General features: G+C 49.0%; 1 protein-coding gene across 1 annotated transcript; it reads right to left on the bottom strand.

Annotated features, from left to right (window-relative positions):
- Window positions 1-824: 824 nt before the first annotated feature.
- On the bottom strand, window positions 825-16,859 carry LOC118771672 (serine/threonine-protein kinase WNK1-like). The gene is made up of 23 exons (XM_036519680.1): window positions 16,649-16,859; window positions 13,385-14,361; window positions 9,807-9,979; window positions 9,323-9,543; window positions 9,002-9,159; window positions 8,219-8,307; window positions 7,797-8,016; window positions 7,370-7,610; window positions 7,065-7,279; window positions 6,732-6,784; window positions 6,078-6,234; window positions 5,883-5,999; window positions 5,382-5,504; window positions 5,243-5,297; window positions 4,945-5,058; window positions 3,918-4,636; window positions 3,562-3,598; window positions 3,195-3,268; window positions 2,753-3,111; window positions 2,236-2,405; window positions 1,791-1,910; window positions 1,320-1,510; window positions 825-1,139 (listed from the first exon to the last, which is right to left on the bottom strand). Exons 2-23 carry the CDS (start codon window positions 14,000-14,002, stop codon window positions 828-830), a joined length of 4,536 nt encoding a protein of 1,511 aa, XP_036375573.1. The 5' UTR covers window positions 14,003-14,361; window positions 16,649-16,859; the 3' UTR covers window positions 825-827.
- Between the last annotated feature and the right edge of the window lie 643 nt (window positions 16,860-17,502).

Genomic DNA, 17,502 nt, shown 5'->3' with positions numbered 1-17,502 from the left:
GTCAGGGTAATTTAAATTTTCCCCATATTAATCTTCAAACGCTTTATTGTAGGAAGGAACGGATGGTCGGATTAAGTGCATTAACTGGAACTTCTTACTTTCTCTAAATTTGAATGGAAAATAGAGAGTGGAAATTGGAGAAATCAGAACAGTGCCTAGGAAATGACTCACCTTAACTTAGTCTGATCCTAGTAACCCCCAAAATCCATTTGAAATAATGTTGTTTTTGCTATAAATGTATATGGACAAGTGTTTCAACATCAAAAATTGATGGGTAAATACAAGTTCACATGGAACATTTCCTTTTAAAATTTACAGTTCAATCAAACAATTGAAAGAGAACTCTGACACTGTCATGATAACAGATAACATATTTTAACATTTATGTAAGAGATTTAACTGTTAAATCACTTGAAACGTTATATGCGCTTTATACACATTGCACCCCTGGGTCAGTAAGGCTTTGAACAGTCAATTTTAAAACGTCTCACTGAATGCCACCTGTGTCCAACATCGCCTGCGTCCTCTGAACACCCCCTTTGTCTCCCAAGTGCACCCTGTGTCTGCCAAACACCACCTGTGTCTGCTGAACACCGCCTGTGTCCGCTGAACACCGCCTGTGTCCGCTAAATGCTGCCTGTGTCCACTGAATGCCGCCTGTGTCCGCTAAATGCTGCCTGTGTCCACTGAATGCCGCCTGTGTCCCCTGTGCAGCATGTCACCATGGACCCCTAAAAAACCCCCTGTAAGCAGCAGGAAGGGGAGGGGCTAAGGAGTCTGATGGACCAGTCTGCACTACCTCTCCAGGAGCCCCACCCCCCCTGTAGCTACGTCGGCCTCAGGTTGGGTCCGGGGTTGCTGGCGGATTTGTGCAGAGTACCAATGTAGAGGCTCTGCAGAGAGCCCGGGTTTGAGGGCGGGATGCCCAAAGGCAAGGTGGAGCCCAGCAGGCCCATCTGAGCATGTCCAGACCACTGGGCAGGGCAAGGGGCAGGGGGGTACCCGTACTGCAGTGGGGGGCACAGGGACCCCTTACGAACCCCTAAAGAAGCGGAGAGGCCACTCTGGGAGGAAGGCAGGCCAGAGCAGAGCTGCCCAGGAGCTGAGAACTTGCGTCCCATACTGGCCAGAGGAATGACCTGCAGACAGAGGGGAGAGTCAGCCCTACCCCTGCACTCTGAACCCCCTGTCAAACCAAATAAGTAGCCCCCCTCCCATAATCCCTTTAGTGTACCCATCAGGCTGTTCACTTCCTGACTGATATGTATACAACATAACATTAGTGGTCACGGTGAGATCCCACAGATCAACGCTCTCACCTCATTGCCATGTCCGTGTGCAGCAGACTGCGGGTTCGAGAGCTGCTTGGAGCCTCTCCTGCTCTGAGACAAACTAATGGCATCTCGGGCCCAGTTGTCCACCAGCTGATGAAGGTCTTCGGTAAAGGTTCCCTTCCGGGGCTGGTTCTGGTTCTGGCCCGGCTCATTTGTCGCACCGGAACTGTTCGTCTCTGTGAGCAGAGAAATACACAAAAGATTCCTCATGAACCTTACACTGAAATCCAATCCTCACACAGAGAGAGGGTCACAAATATATCCAGTGTTACATTACATTACATACAGCACCTGGTAAAGTTCTGTTTGACTACAGTTCTGTTTTTCCCACATGGATTCCCAACATTTACCACCAAGAATCAAATCTACTTACAGTACAAGTTTGGACACACCAGATTAAGGTCATGGGAACCATGTCGAACCGAAAAGAGGTGTTCCTAATCTAGCTCACCCTACCTGGCTCAGGTGGACACACACTGGGCGTGGCCTCACTCAGGCCATCTGTGCAGGGTGGGTGCTCCACGCCCTCCCCAAGGGGGCCAAGAACTGAGGGGGGGCTCTGTCCTAATACTGAGCCTGCACACATACCACAGGGCACAGGTCATATGAAAGCAGGGGCAGCACAGGGCAGATATAAACACAGAAGCACAGCTGTAAGCCAGTGTAAAATTACTGAGCAGTAAATTAAGATCCTAGTAAAGCAAAAATAATGATACACTAACTGCTTTGTAGTTGGCTTGCTAGAACTCAACTCCTATATGTCACTTTAGCAGATGTCCACCAGACCAATGGAAATACCTCCACTGATTAAAAAATGTGAAAATATGCTTAATAATAAATTTAAGCACTTAGGACTACATTTCCCAAAGAGGGCAAAAGGGTAACTGGGTGATTGCAGTACCAGGGTCCATCTGCAGAGAGCTCTTTCGGCTGCCCTTGTTCCTGCTGGGCCTCCTCCTGTACCCTATGGCGGGGGTGCTGACCACAGGGGGCACTTTGCCCAGGCGTGTGTAAAGGGCATCGATCTCCTCCTTCTGCCGCGCATGCAGCTCCTGGAACTCTATAATGTGTCTGCAGAGACGAACAAAACAGAAACATGTCTCTGCTGAGAATGGGCCAATCAGAACATGCATCTGTAGAGATGGGCCAATCAGAATATGTATCTGCCCACAAAATCAAATGTGTTCAATTCAGAATCAGGCCATGTTGGCAAAGATGGACAAGCTAGGGCTTCTATGACAATGTAGATAACTCAGATGTAATTAATATAATGTTAAAATAAAAAAAATAAAAAAAAGTGAAGCAGAATTGTGCTTTTAGTTTATGTATGCCGAGATTAGCATCACTCCAAAAAGGATCATTCCCAGTGCGCTGACGCTATACAGTCTGTGTGCCTGGGGGGCAGCAGAGACACCTACTTCTCCAGCAGACGGTCCACCTCCCTCCTCAGGTCCTCATCCTCGCACCCGGAGTCACAGTCACTGCTGATGTAGCAGGTGACCGAGGCGCCGGTGCGGGGGCCGGGGGTGGGGTCCTGGGGCCAGTGCACAGAGAAGCGGCCCACCTGGACATCAGCGGCGGGGCCGGCGGGGCCGGCGAGCAGCGACGCCGCTGTGTGTAATGTGTTCTCGGGGCTGGAGGGCGTGGAGGAAGAGGAGCAGGTCGTGCGGGAGGAGGACGAGTCGCTGGTGGAGGAGGAGGAGTCCGTGGAGGAAGAGGTGGAGTCCGGGACTGTGGGCTGGGCGTGACCGGGGGGCTCTTCTGCAGCCACTGACACCTGTAGGAGAAAGAGGACGGGAAGAGTGAGGAGCCCCGAACGCCCGCCCCACCTTGCTGTGCTCAGATCAGTGCAGAGCTCACCTGGAACCGTCCCAGTCTGACCCCTCCAGCAGGGGGTGTGACCTCCGTTTCTCCCTCTGCAGCAACAGGTGGTACTGAAAGGGTTTCATGGTGCAAATAAATGTAGGGTTGGGCCCCACAACGCTGACTTTTAAACCAAATAACCTCCTACTCGTGAGTACATTACTACTACTGCTCATATCTGAATTACATAACGACTTTAATGATTAACTACTTTAACTCTTTTAAAGCTAACTATTAGGCTACGAAGCACAAAGCACATGCTGCACTATGTTTAAATAATACAGAGCGTAAAATGAACCATATTTTCTCTAAAGGGGGGATCTATTTCAGATCACAGGAGTAAAGACATTTTGACTGTACACACCAGTCTGTCCACCAGAGGGAGCTGCAGCCACTGGGACCTGAAAGGGGACATAAATGACGACTATAAATACAAAGGATCAAACGGTACTGCACTGTTAAATGCAGGCAGCAGTGTAATTCAAATATCCTGGTAAAATTACCTTTTTATCAATTTTTCAGTATACGGGCAATAGTGTTGGTCAATGTAGAACTTGCAATTTAAAAATCGTAAAACAATGTAAAACTGTTTTATTTTTTAAACAGCAACACTCCAGTGAAATGACTGAGGAAAGTCGAAAGTCGAATGGCTGCCCCTCAGACAGAAGCATCTCATTCTTTGCTGGAGTCTGCTGAGGTCCTACCCATGTTAGCACTCACCGGGACGTGGGCTTCGCTGGTCGGGCTAGTGGGCGTGGCCCGCCCCGGCGTGGGTGTGGTGCTGAGCGACCCGCCAGAGCCCAGGGGCGAAGTGGTGGGGTGTGGGGGGGTGCGGGCGGAGGAGGACGAGCCTGAGATGCTGGAGGCACTACCAGCATCAGCAGGGGTGGAGCCCAGATCACTGAACAGAGAGCGCAGCTTCTTATCCAGGGCCTGGATGTCGTCTGCACCCAGGCCCTTGCCCTGCTCACCCTCACCCTCCCCACACTGGGCGTGGCTGGGCGGGGTGGGGCCCTGTGAGGGCGGGCCCGGTGGGACGGAGGGGGCAGCTGCAGCGGGAGGGGGCTGGGAGGACGGAATAGCTGCAGAGTCTGGCGGCTGCTCACCCTCCATCGGCGGGTGGCTGGGGGGTGGGGACACAGAGGAGGGAGGAGCTGAGACACTGGGGGGCATGGCAGCACCGGGCTGGGTGTCTGCCAGCGGGGGAGGGCTGTGAGGTGGGAGGGGCTGTGAGTCAGCAGCGGGAGCTATGTCAGTCACAGCAGGAGGTGAGGCGGAGGAATCCGAGAGGGTGGGGGAGACGGGGGTTAGGGCAGGGGGCGAACGCTCCTCTAGGGCACCAGGCCCCATTTCTCCGTGCTGCTGTCGAAACTCGGCGAAGGCCTGCTGCAGACTCGCGGAGGGGGCCGAGTGCGACAGAACAGGGGACGCGATGGGGGCTGCGGGGGACACAGAGGTCAAAGGTCAGCCACACCAGCTCTAAACTCTCTCCCACAGTGAGCAAGAGGTCAGCACCTGCCATTCAACTCCCTGTGAGAGTTCCAACGTGTCTGTCATAAACAAAGAAACTACACACTAATCCCTAACATTAATTGAATTATATAAATTTTTAAATATTAATTACCTGCTGAATGTAAGTGACATTAATTAAGGCATTAATGTATTTAGGATAGCGAAGTATTTGGAAGGATTAAGTACATGGCTCTTAAGAAATGCTAACAGGAAACCAGTCAGGAGCCGAACTCACCACCAGCCATCAGGGCATACAAGGGGTCCCTGAGCCGAGACTCGGGCACTGGGCTGACAATGAACCTCCGACCCGCAGAGTGCACCACCTGAGTGGCCACACCTGTCACAACACCTGGGAACACAGTACAACACACCCAGTCACATCTCACACCTGATCCTGTCCCTTTCCATACCTGTAACATAATCAAGACTTAACACAGAGCTAGATTACGTCACCTGTTGGAGGATTCCAGATTGGGGTTTTTACCTGTCTGGGAATTCCACCTGTCAGAGGATTGTGAAATGAGTCAATTTACCTGTCTGAAGAGGGTCAGAGGTGTGAGATGCATCTTGCTCCTGGCCACTCCCCACCTGTTGAGATGGGCAGAGAGCGAGTCAGACATGGGTGTGGCTCCCAGCCCTGAGCAGTGATGTCAATGTTTCCATAGCACCCACCTGACTGCCGCTGTCTGCTACGGACTGCTTCCTCAGCCCTCTCTCGTCCGCCATCTCGATGACCTCGCGCACCTGCTCGATGAAGCACTCGCGCTCACTCTCCAGGATGAAGGCACTCTCGACCTGGCATCACAACAGACACCCATCACTCATTTACCCACAATGCACTGCTCCCCTCGTCTATCCCTAACACGGACCCACAAAGCATTGCAGCTCTCTCTGCGACATGAGCACATCCTTAGTAGGAATGAGAGTGATCTGGGTCAGGCTGCAATGGGATCTCAGTGACTCACGAGCCCTCTGTAACCAGCCACACCCAACACAGTGAATGTTTTCTGGAAAATGTCCATTTAAGGATGAAAAACCCAAACAGCAATGACTGAATTACAAGCAGTTAAGGGCAGTGGCATAGAAATTCTGGCTGGGGTAATATGGAAAACACAAACAGACAAACAAAAAAATGGATGGGAAAAAAAAAACAAAAACTGATTATGAAATTACCATGATCTGTGCAATTTCCTCTGGGTTGTCACCATCCAGGTCAAACTTGAAAGTCACCATTTTCCAGTTGTGCGTCTCCAGCTGACATTCCGCCACTCTGTCGCCCATGGTTGAGATCTAAAAGGAGTCAAAGTGAGCTGGGTGAGGCCCTGTTAAAGCCCGTATCTCACACACCGCCCCCTGGTGGACACTTACATTGAGGACGTTGAGCTTGGCCTTGGCCTTGTCCGGTAGAGAGCGGCTACGCACTGACCGGCCCCGGGGCCTCTTGAATGGCTGAACTGTGGCTGAAGTTCCCTCTGTCCCATCACTCAGACCAGACACTCCCTCAGAGTGACCGCTAGGAGAGGCACTTACACGTGAACACACACGAGCACACACACACACACACACACACAAGATCTTTGCTCTGAACATGACCCACAGGTCATTGGCACTTTGAATGCCCAAGTGCATGCTGAAATGACAGATACTGGGGTCACTGGGCAGTCAAAACTACACCCACAGAAACTGTGTGGAACTCACATTCCCTGTTACTCACACCAGCACACACCTCTACATTTAGTTGCTTATTGGACACTCTTATCCAGAATGACTTACACAGGTAACGGCTCTTACATGCTTTCCATTTATGTAGCTGGATATTTAGTGAGGCAATTCTGGGCTCAGCACTTTTCCTCAAGAGTACGACGACAGTGCCCCAGGAGGGAACTGAACCGGCAACCAACTGGCAACCTTTAGATTATGAGCCCTGCTCCTTGCCAGCTCTGCATTTCATATGCCACACTGCTGCTGACAGCTCTCAATATGTCCCTGACTAACAGCAGCGGAAACAGTGAGCATTCTTACCTTTCCACAGACACTGCTGTCTGCTCCAAAGGCTGAGAAACGCCCTGAGAGGCCTGGAACAGGAAACAGGAAGACTGAGGGAAGGAAAACCTCTCCTGTTTACTGTTAACATGTCACCACAACGTTCTGATCACTATCATCTCATCATATCAAATCGACCAAGAGGTACAGATGTTCAGCTGACCTGAGATGTGTATCTGTGTGTGTATGTATACAGATGTGCCTGCATGTGTGTGTAAAAGTGTGTGTGTGTCTAAGTGTGGAGTGTGAGTGTTCAAGATATGTGTGTGTGTTAGAGAGGGTGTGTGTAAGGCCCCTGATGATGTCACTCACTGCGGCCTGCTGTTGGCTTTGTTGGAGAAGCGCAGCCGGGCTTTGCTGGGTGGGTGGAGCCTGGTTTTGCTGGGGGGGCGGGGCTTGGCTGTGCTGGGAGGCAGGGGGAGAGCAGGAGGCCTGGCCAGAAGGTGGGGCCTGCTGCTGACTGAGGGAGGAGGTATGTGACTCAGGGAGGACTGAGGATCCTTGTCCACTGTTGACTGCTCCCTCCACTAGGGGGGGGACAAAGAGACAACATGTAAGCTCAGAGGCACAGCAGAGGGAAAGTCATCAGCGCTGGAGAGAACCTCCCCACCACGCACAGCTCTGAGACACGCCTCCGCGTTGCTCCGCCTCAAGGTCCTCTGGTTCTGTCTGAGGGGCAGGGGGCAATGAGATGACCTGCACTGCCCCCTGCTGCTGCTCTTCCTCCTGCCTCCTCTTCTCCTGCTCCTGGCGGACCTGCTGTCGCTGCTCCCTCTTGTGGTGGATGAGGGAAACACGGTCCTTAATAGCCTTGGCAATGGTCTTATGGTCCCCCTCATACACATAACCAGAATCTACCTGTACAAGCGAAAGAGAGAGATAAGACACACTCAGACACACCATCAGAAATACAGAACAGTACTGACAGGACTCTACAGATGCTCCACCCAGGGGTATTACAAATGGCAGCAGTGGGTGTTCATTGCCGTGTTTGTTCCCATGATACTGTTAGTGTAGAAAGTCAGCCGTTGTCCCTCCACCCACCATCTCCTGCGCCACATCTTCAGGGACGTCCTTCTCCAGGTCGAAGGAGAACTCAATGGCCTCACTGTCCTTGTATTTGCCCTTCAGCTTCTTCACATCCTCGATGCGCAGCCAGAGCTTAATGCCGATCACCTCTCCATCGTCCTCCTCCGCCAGCTCCACCCGCACGCCCGTCTCCTCCTGGAAGAAGGCGTGGCTCAGCAGGTCCTTTATGGAGTATCTGAGAGAGAGCAGAGGCAGGCCTTAATGAGAGAGAGGTGACAGGCTCACTCAGAGGGAGTTGGGTAAGTTCAAAGAAGTGGTCTATGTTGAATAAGAAAGTCTGGACTCACAGGGCAAAATAACAGCTTATGAAAACCCTGTGTGTGTGTGTGTTTGTGTGTGTGTGTGTGTGTGTGTGTGTGTGTATGTGTGTACAGTACCTTTCCTCTTTGTTCTGTCGAATGCATCCCTCTATGATCTCCTTCACCTCTGGAATGGCCACCTTGTCAAAGCTTGCAGGCTTCACTCCCTACAGGAGGAGACCATATTTATCATTATAACTGATCTACATTTCATTCATCACTCTACATTTTATTTTGAGCATTGTTGTTTTTACCAGGAGGAAGTGGGGGCTTGGAGATAAAGGCCAATACGGCTGAAACGAGGAGGGTGGAGGACGGGCAAAAAGGTCATTGGTTGAAAGGAGGAAGCAGGGGAAGACATAAAGGTCATAGGCTGAAAGAAGTGTAAAGCCTGCAAATGATGGACAGGAAGCACCTTGGCCATGAACTCCCAGGTGAGCAGGGGGGACTAGGGGGTCATATCCACATTCCTTTGCAGGACAGCATGCACTGCCCGCCCCTCTATATTTGCACAAGCAGTTAAGGCACATTACCTTGCTGAAGGTCACAATGGCAGAGTGTGTTATTGTTTCTCTTCAAACAGATTTCAACGCTGCTTTTTAAAAAATGCCCGTGGCATTCTTCAGTGAGAGTGACTGTAAATCCTAGTCTCCCTGCCTTTAAACATCCCAAGATGCACTTCACACGACAGACAGAGAAAGAGGGAGGGACAGAGAGAGGGAGATGGAGAGAGAAAGACAGGGAAATAGAGAGACGGGGAAGAGGAGAGAAAGGGAGGGTAGAAGAGAGTAAAAATACGAAAAAGATGAGGGGAGAAAAGGGAGTTGAGAGAAAATGAGAAGAGGTGAGAGGATGACTCACGCTGGTGACTCTGCGGTAGATCTGCGCGGCGTTCTGACACTCGGAGTACGGGTACTCTGAGGTCGCCATCTCCAGCATGCACATGCCGAAGGCGTACACGTCCACCAGCTCATCATACTTCTCTTCGTACATCTCTGGAGCCATGAACTCAGGGGTGCCTTAAATCAAGAGAACCACTCAGAGCTCCCAGAACAGTAAAAGCAACAGGATGGACAAAGCTGACTGGTTTACGACAGGACAGAAAAGCATCCACATGATGCTCAGCGCAGAGAAAAAGAGAAAAGAGCAGCAGGAAGAGAAAGGGGAACGCTTGGAGCGTACCGATAACGCTCTTGGCGAAGGAGGCCCTCTTGAGTGTGGCCAGCCCCAGGTCCCCGATCTTGACGGAGCCCGTGGGGCCGGTGATGAAGATGTTGTCACACTTGAGGTCCCGGTGGATGATGGGTGGAGCTCTGGTGTGCAGGAAGTGCAGGCCCTTCAGAATCTGCCTGCACCAACTACGCAGAACCTTAATCTTCATCACCTTGAACCGCTTCAGATACCTGCAGCCAAGGAGAGAGACTGTGCTTATGCTAACAACTGCTAATACACTCGCTGCTAATACAGCTTCAAAAGGGACAGGGAGAAAGAAACTGAAATGGCTTGACCAGTAGAAGCAGCTGGTGTTTAATATGGGGATGGTCACAGTGTAAGAAGACGAATCGAAAATAAAACAGATGTGTAAAGCTACCACAGAAGGACTGAACAGGAAGATGCTTTAAGGCCTCATCCATGGAGACACACTCCTGGGCCTGGTATCACTCACGTTTTGAGGGTCCCAGATGTCATCAGCTCCGTCACCAGGACGATGCACTTCTTGCCCCTGGAGAGGGACTCCCAGGAGTCGTAGAAGCGTACAATGTTGGGGTGCTGGAGCCCCTTCAGCATTCCTGCCTCCTCTTTGAACCTCTGGCGCTCTGACTTGGTCAACTTGCGGTCCTGTGGAGAGGGACAAACAAAAAGGTATAAGGAAATGGAGAGCCACTGTCAGTGGGGAGTGACAGTACAGGTCACATACCTGCCACTCTCTAACGGTAAGAGCTACACCCAGATCCCCACAAACCATTATCCCAACAGGAATGAATGTATATGGAACTCTAATTTATTGGGTAGCCAGCATGGACATAGACATCTCATACATAGTAGAATATAAATGTACAAATCAGCTTCAAAATAAAAAAAAAAAAAACATTTTCAATTGGACAAAACCACATGTCGGCATAATACCTGCATGATTAAATTTTCATATTTTACTGAAATTGGTTATGTAGTTATTTGCAAAACATCGTGTTCCTTGTGATATTCTTTCATGACAAATATATTCTTCAATAATGCACTTTCTATCACTCTCTGAATGCATGTTTTGATGTAGCACACACTTTCTACACCAGGAGGCACAGGACAAACTCATCTCATCGTGAAGGTGCCCTCATCACAGGTGCACCCTGGGATATGTAGTCATTTGAGTCACACAAGAAGGCTGTTATTTCCTGTCACCAGCCGAGCAGGTGAGCAGTCATGTTTGAGGCACACTGTGGCTCAGACTGACATGTGTGTTTGGTTTACAGTAAAGACCACTGTGCAGTGAGTCCCCCCCCTCAAATCTCTCACCTCACCAGCTTTCCAAATTCACACCTCCAAACATTAACAAAGACACAATTATTTCAGGGGAAGGACACGTGTCCGAATGCGTGAGCTAAAACGCTCAACAGCAGGCATGTGACCGCAGTGTGAGTAAGTTCATCACTCTCGCCAGCTTCAGAAGCAGGGAGACTGAAAGTTCACAGATTAGCAGCGCAGTATCAGCTGCTGAGTCATATAAAAAAATCATTCAAGCACAAGATTAGAGGCGGTGGAATTTTTCAAGCTGTCGCTAACTGCAGAGGTGATCGGCTAAAACGCAGGAGTGTTTGCGTAAGATAAAAACATGCTATCTTGACCTGTAATCTGGAGAAGAAAGAAAGCGTCCCAGTTTCAGACTGAGTCAGCAGACTTTGCTCTGGCTGCCTCACTGGTCCCGCTGTGTTCTGCCGAACGCGTCCCTACATCCTGTTTAAATAATGCCCGCCAGACCACACACACAATACCCTCCCACTGTAACTGAAGGAGGAAACGGAATGAATACTTGCCTTCATATCAATCAAATACATGGAGTCATTTACTGCACAATAAGTCTGTTCTAGTCCATGCTGAATAACAAAATGAGTCTGAAGTTGGTGGTGCGTTATAAGCCTCTTCTGAACTCAAGCAGGACAAGTCTGAGCTAAGAGCTCATCAGCTCTGTATTGGCAGAGCAGTTCTGGGCAGTGGCAGGGCTTAGTCTCTGTTGTTGGCTGGGGAGGGGTCACATTAGAGAGACTCCACACTGCCTCCAACAGGTCCGGGAACAGATGTGCACACTTAAAGTCGGAAGAAGAGTCCCGGGATAACCACTGGTGAGATGGATCCACAAGAGTTATGTATAACATTATTTGGCAGTACTGTACTGGATAACAGCAATCCAGCTCACCCTGTGCTTCCAGAGTGGAGCAGAGGTACACTGGTACTTCACTCTAACAACCTTGCCACTGTTACAAACAATTTATAAGAAAGAGGTTTCCCTCTACTACAGACCCATGCGTCTGAGACAAAGAACATGCAAAACAAACAGAACCCACCAAGCGAGACAGCTAAGAACCTATGGGATAAACAGTAATGAGCAAGCGAGAAAAAAAGAACCAGCTTTTCCACAGAAGCTGTCGTCCTGACCCTGGATCACTCAACACTCAGATTACACACACACCCCCTCACTCCTCTCAACACCAGTCTGAACACAGATAAGATGCTCCAGAACACCTACTCCCCCCCCTTCCCCCCTTGCTGAAGGAAGAGCACAGGTCTCGGCTGGCCACATTCTCACACACATGCAGATGCAGATCAGTCTCTGTCTCCTGTCTCTGCTCCGTCAGTTCTGAGGTATTTCTCACAGTCCTCCCGGGGGAGGTGTGCGTGGCAGAGAGGCCCTCGTTCCACCTCCCTGACACTTCCACCCACACTGACTCTCAGGGAGACATCTGACACTCTAGCCTCCACTCCAGCTCTCTGGCGTCATGGAACAACTGTATTTAAATGCAGACCACTGCACCATAAATGAGTTACATATTGGGGCATTTCTGGAGCCTGTGGTTTGGGCCTTGGTTCAGGGCAGGCCAAACAGGAGTGGGAGGGGGACACTGCATTGCGGAGGGATTAAAAGGTGATAATTATAATGGCTGTCTTTGGTTCACAGGTGTGGAATCCTGTATTAAATCAATGATGGCCTTCACATTGACTGACAGGTTCTGAGGGGTCACCTGTATAGTGGAGCTAAATAACACATCATTAACACACACAGCACTTCTTGCATTTTCTTACAGGGCCACTACCTTCTCCCCGCTCTTAAAAAGGGCAAGTGTTTTTCCTTCAGTCATATTTTCCAGTTGCTATTTAACCACCCCCCCCCATCTACCAGCATTATATTTAATATAAGATAACACAACAATTGTTAAATAATAAAAGCACAATTAAACAGTAATTAATGAACTTTTAAACACCTCCTCCCAGGTGCAGACAGAGTTATATCTCATCGTATATCTCAGAATATCTCGGCTGCTTCTGACTAAGGTCTCAGCCATTCGGGAAATAAAGTCAAGGACATTTCATGTAATGAATTAATAATGCATGTTTTTGCAAAACACAGTAATTGCATTAGGGCTGCTGGAAAGATTACGCTCCAAGCACAAAAACAGACTCCACAAATTACAGTTCAGCCATTTGGGCTTCCTGTCAATATCAATTAATCTGAATAACCTCTCTCCCTTATTTTATGGATTGAAACTATTTTATTCTATTTTTAACTGGCCGGTTCCATTCAAAAAACTGAAATTCAGTTAGCAGGGGCCAATACTGTTTTGGATTCTGCAGCTACAGGCAAGGGGCTGTAGGGACATTTAATAACCTACATGAGAAATCACAAGACCCACAACCACAACAACACATCACACCTGTACATGCAATACCTCCAGAGACATTGGCATCCTTATGATCCACGACCACACACAATGGATTTCGCGGAACAATTTCAGATTATCTTTTTTTTAATTGAACTAAAACCTGAAGAGACTTTTCACTCACAATAATCCTTTGTCTACAAAAACACATTTCTCTAATCAAATACTTTACCTGCTGACCCTAATCCACAACTTATGTCAAACCGCTGAGGTAGGTCTGCTGAGACACACGTGCTGTTCAACACCATGTGATCTCAGCATCAGTGTAAGGAGAAGAAAAACACACACATACACACACATTCAAATGGAGGTTTACCTGCAGCTCGCACCAGGCCACTTCCACAGTCGTCTCAGTGTCCAGGCCCTTGTAGACAGTCTTGAAGGAGCCCCGCCCGATTTCGATATCGAATTTGAGGAAGCGGCCGTCGAGTGATGTGCCCACAGCCTTGGTCTCCACCTCCTCGATGTCATCCTGGACCTTCTTCTCTGCCTCCGCCCGCGCCTTAGCCGCCTCCCCGTCACGCTTCTCCGCCCCCCCGACCCCACCCTCGCCCCCCCCGGCCACACCCTGCTCCTCCACCCCTGCCCCTACTCCTGGGGAGGCGGAGCGTGGCTGCTCCCTACCCCCCACAGACACCCCCAGCACAGCTGTGCTCTGCGTCTGAGTGATGACATCAGAGACGCCGGCTCCCGAGGGCGGGGCAGGGGGGCGGGGCGGCTTGCTGGGCAGGTCGAGGGCCGTGGCGTTGGAGTCGCAGATGACGCTGCGCAGAATGAAGCGATGCTCGGCCGTCCTCAGGTCCCTGTCCATGGCCACAGCCAGCCTCTCGCACACCATTGAGTCAGAGCTGGAATTGGTCCTCTTCCTCCCCTCCTGCGGCGTGGGAGGGGCCAGGGATTTCACAGCCCTGGTGTTTTCAGGGTTTTCAGACATTTCTGCAGCGTGAAAGTGATCTGTGGCGACGCACTTCTGCCATGCAAACACCACCCACGCAACAGAATGAACGGTGCTTTTAAAACCTTCCCAGCACACTGGAGTCCTTCAGAGCACCCTGGCTTGCGTCGCTTAGCAAAGGCAGTTTATCCAAACAGAGAAACACAGAGAAACAGGGCCTAGATGAAGGGTAGTTCTTTTATAAACGGAAAGCTTTTACAGCACTTCTGCTGTACCATCATATCCATAGCATCCATCCTGTGCTGACCCTGGATCAGTCCTCATGGGGCACAGGAGAAACCTGGAGGTGGAGAGGAAGTTGATTCTACTTCCTGTTGCTGTGAATGGGTCCAAAGTAACTGAAAATAGGGGGAAAAGAACACATTTCATTGGCTGTGCAAAACTAGATGCCTACTGTCTGTCATTTTCACAAGGGGAGAGAGTGGGAATCACCTTCAATGACCTGTAAAAGAACCCAGGCCAATGGCAGCCAAATTAAAAACCCCCCAGCCAATCAGAATGCTTCCTGAGGAACTGAGGATAATGTCTGGTGACAGTGCCATCCCCACAGCATCAGACACAAAGAAGCAAATCCAATTCACATGTCCTCAGTCAGGTTTGTTTCAGGGTCCAAAATTTACTGCAACTTCTGGAACACTATGCTGTCACACTATCCTGCATTTCAACATGAATATCCCGATGAAAATATCTCCACTGTCAACTCCCAGCAGTTAAGCAGAGCGTGGCAGGGGGAATTATGGCAACATTCACAACAGCCTAATCAATCAGGCCAATGAATGTGCAGCTTAAAGCTGGCCTGGTAACTGCCATGACACATCGATATCCTGTCATCACTTTGGTCATAACCTGGCCTAGTTTTCTCTCCTAGTCAAGAGTGGTGCTTCGGGGTGCTGTGTATCTTGCATGGAAACAACGTGAAACGAATTTGCCTAACAGGTGTCAGGTGAAAACAAATGATTTGTCTTTGAATAGGATTTCATCATTTCTAAAATATGTGACCTGCATTTCTGCAGCATTGAGCTCCCCAGAAAACTCTGTGTCTGGATATAAAGTGTGCAATGCAAGCCTTAACTTTTACATGTCTATGGTGCTAGTTGTTTGGCTCTGCTGTGGAAAAAGCAAGCTTCTTTCTGAGAAATAGTTAATGCTTAGCAAGCAGGCAGTATCATACCTTGTACTGGTATGCTTTCTTTCTCAACCTCACTTAACAGGAAGCAAAGACCGCGACACAGTAACTTTTCAGGTACAAAACGCTGAAAAGTTTGGTCCTGCCTGAACAACGTTTGACATTTCATGTAGAATTTTCAGGTCAACCTGGATCTGAAGTTCTAAACAATAAATTCCGAAATTACAGTGCACCACAGATCACGGCATATATAGAATTTAAAATCTGAAGAAGCCAGCACAGCTCAATACATCAATGGCTTACACAAAACAAAATGAACAAATTTAACAATAATTTCCCTAATAACTTGCAAACAATGACTTACGACACGTGCAGCCATCGCATGCTACAGAGTAGGCTACTGGACTTTTTTTTAGGACTTTCAGCCACACCACAAACGCTACACAGCAAACCGACGGCAACGGCCCGTTTTTCACACACACACTGGAAGTAACAACATGCTAAGGGCCGACACCGCGGCCACTGATCTTACGCGAATTTAATTCCCTGTGACAGATTTGGTTCCCTTCATCTTTCAGCACATTGGAATGTTTGTTTACACGCTCGACCACGCGAGTTATATTGTCCTTTTTACGGTTCCTAAAGAGGTCACCTTCCCCTGACTGTTGCCCGAACCCAGCCCTAACCATAACACTAACTTCAACCCGAGAGAAAGCCTGTTCTGATAAGATGAACCAAACTGATGCGACGCCGTCGCAAGCTTGCGAACTGTCCAATTAAAACGGGACTCGTTAGCAGATCGCGAATTCAGATTGTGATTTATCAACATAAAAAAAATTAAAAATGATGCTTTTGCAGCATGTTCACACAAAGCGACCATAAACATATTCCATATTCCACACACCATATACATAAAAGTACATATTCCAACTGGGGTAAAACTGGCAGTAATTACAAATCTTGGTAACGTATACATCTGTGCAACATGTATTGCCGTGACCTGCTGAAAACACAATGTTACAGAGCTAGCGCTACACTAAAACCGGTCCAAAAAGGGTCGGTTAGACCAGCGTTTCTCAAACCTCTCCTGGAGTACCCCCTGCCCTGCAGGTTTTAGATCTCTCCCTGCTCCAACACAGCTGATTCAAATGATCAGTTTGTTATTAAGCAGCTTCAGGAGTTCATAACGAGTGGATCATTTGAATCAGCTGTGTTGGAGCAGGGAGAGATCTAAAACATGCAGGGCAGGGGGTACTCCAGGAGAGGTTTGAGAAACGCTGGGTTAGACAGTAAAGCGCAGTTGAAAGTATTGCTAACTAGGTTGCCTACGTGTTTGCAATAAATCAGCAATTTAAAATATTATATAGCTTATGTTTTACACACCTCTCCTTCAGCAAAATTCGCGAGCAATGGGATACATCTATGCTAATTAAACATCTTGATTTGTGCATAATACTGTTTGCATACAAAAAGTTTGTTGAAGTCAGCTAATGAGCTACCTTGGTATCGTGGGTCGGCGAAGGTCCCTGTTACCTTTATTCGCTGGTTATTCACTCTTCGCTTCGAATCATTCCGCACAGGCGTCTGAAACAAAGATCGTGCTCTCTTCGACCACGCTTCGTCTTCCAAATTGTGCAAAACTGACTCGTTGACAAGTTAGATCGCGAATCCAACGATTCTAATACAATCCATTATTTACATCTCTAAATATTCTCTGTACATCTCTTCAAGTGCATTGCTACTTAATTAGTTAATAATAACAACGCCTAGACAAGGCCACTTTCAAGTTACAAGTAACAATTTTCCACGGTAGCTAACTATAGCTACCTAACACAATGCTGCCGGCTGGCCACTTCTCCGCTCTCCTTACCCACTGTGGTAGTTAGCTACTGACGACAGGACTGGACAATGTTCGCCCCTCCTGTGGCAATAATGCAGTCGCGTTGACCTGGATTCTCCCTCTTGCTGTTGGTTAGTTAAGTTTCCTAACTCGAAAATGAACAATGCGGAAAATCCACTGCGTTTCGCCCCCTTTCGCTCCACTGGACCACACCGCGGCTGATCCTTTGTCTTGGTAGCAAGATATAAAATGACAGTTGCGAGTTAACACATGTGCTTATCCTTTTTGTTTGTGCCCTTCAGTGTTTTACAGGTAGCCAACTTGCGGTTCATAGATGAAGTTATCTTTTCTCCGTACCTAGCTGTCATCCATCGATATTCCGGCCGCACACGTTACGGTGCAGTTTTGTATGAGGCTCTTCCCCATGAACAGTGACAGTCACTTTCGGCCAGGCCTTTTGACACAAGGAGAGAGGACTTTGGCGAGAGAGGTGCCCTCCCTCCTCCTCATTGT

The sequence above is a fragment of the Megalops cyprinoides genome, chromosome 25 (genome assembly GCF_013368585.1).
Source record: "Megalops cyprinoides isolate fMegCyp1 chromosome 25, fMegCyp1.pri, whole genome shotgun sequence".
Lineage (NCBI taxonomy): Eukaryota > Metazoa > Chordata > Actinopteri > Elopiformes > Megalopidae > Megalops > Megalops cyprinoides.
This window is presented reverse-complemented; position numbering and strand designations above follow the sequence as displayed.

Bases quoted from the DNA above. Each gene is read 5' to 3' on its own strand.
- LOC118771672 (XM_036519680.1), bottom strand. From the start codon at position 14,002: ATGTCTGAAAACCCTGAAAACACCAGGGCTGTGAAATCCCTGGCCCCT. The intron at 9,980-13,384 runs GTAAACCTCCAT...CCCTCTCCACAG, and splicing joins TGGCCTGGTGCGAGCTGCAG to GACCGCAAGTTGACCAAGTC. The intron at 6,235-6,731 runs GTAAGAATGCTC...TTCACGTGTAAG, and splicing joins ACAGCAGTGTCTGTGGAAAG to TGCCTCTCCTAGCGGTCACT.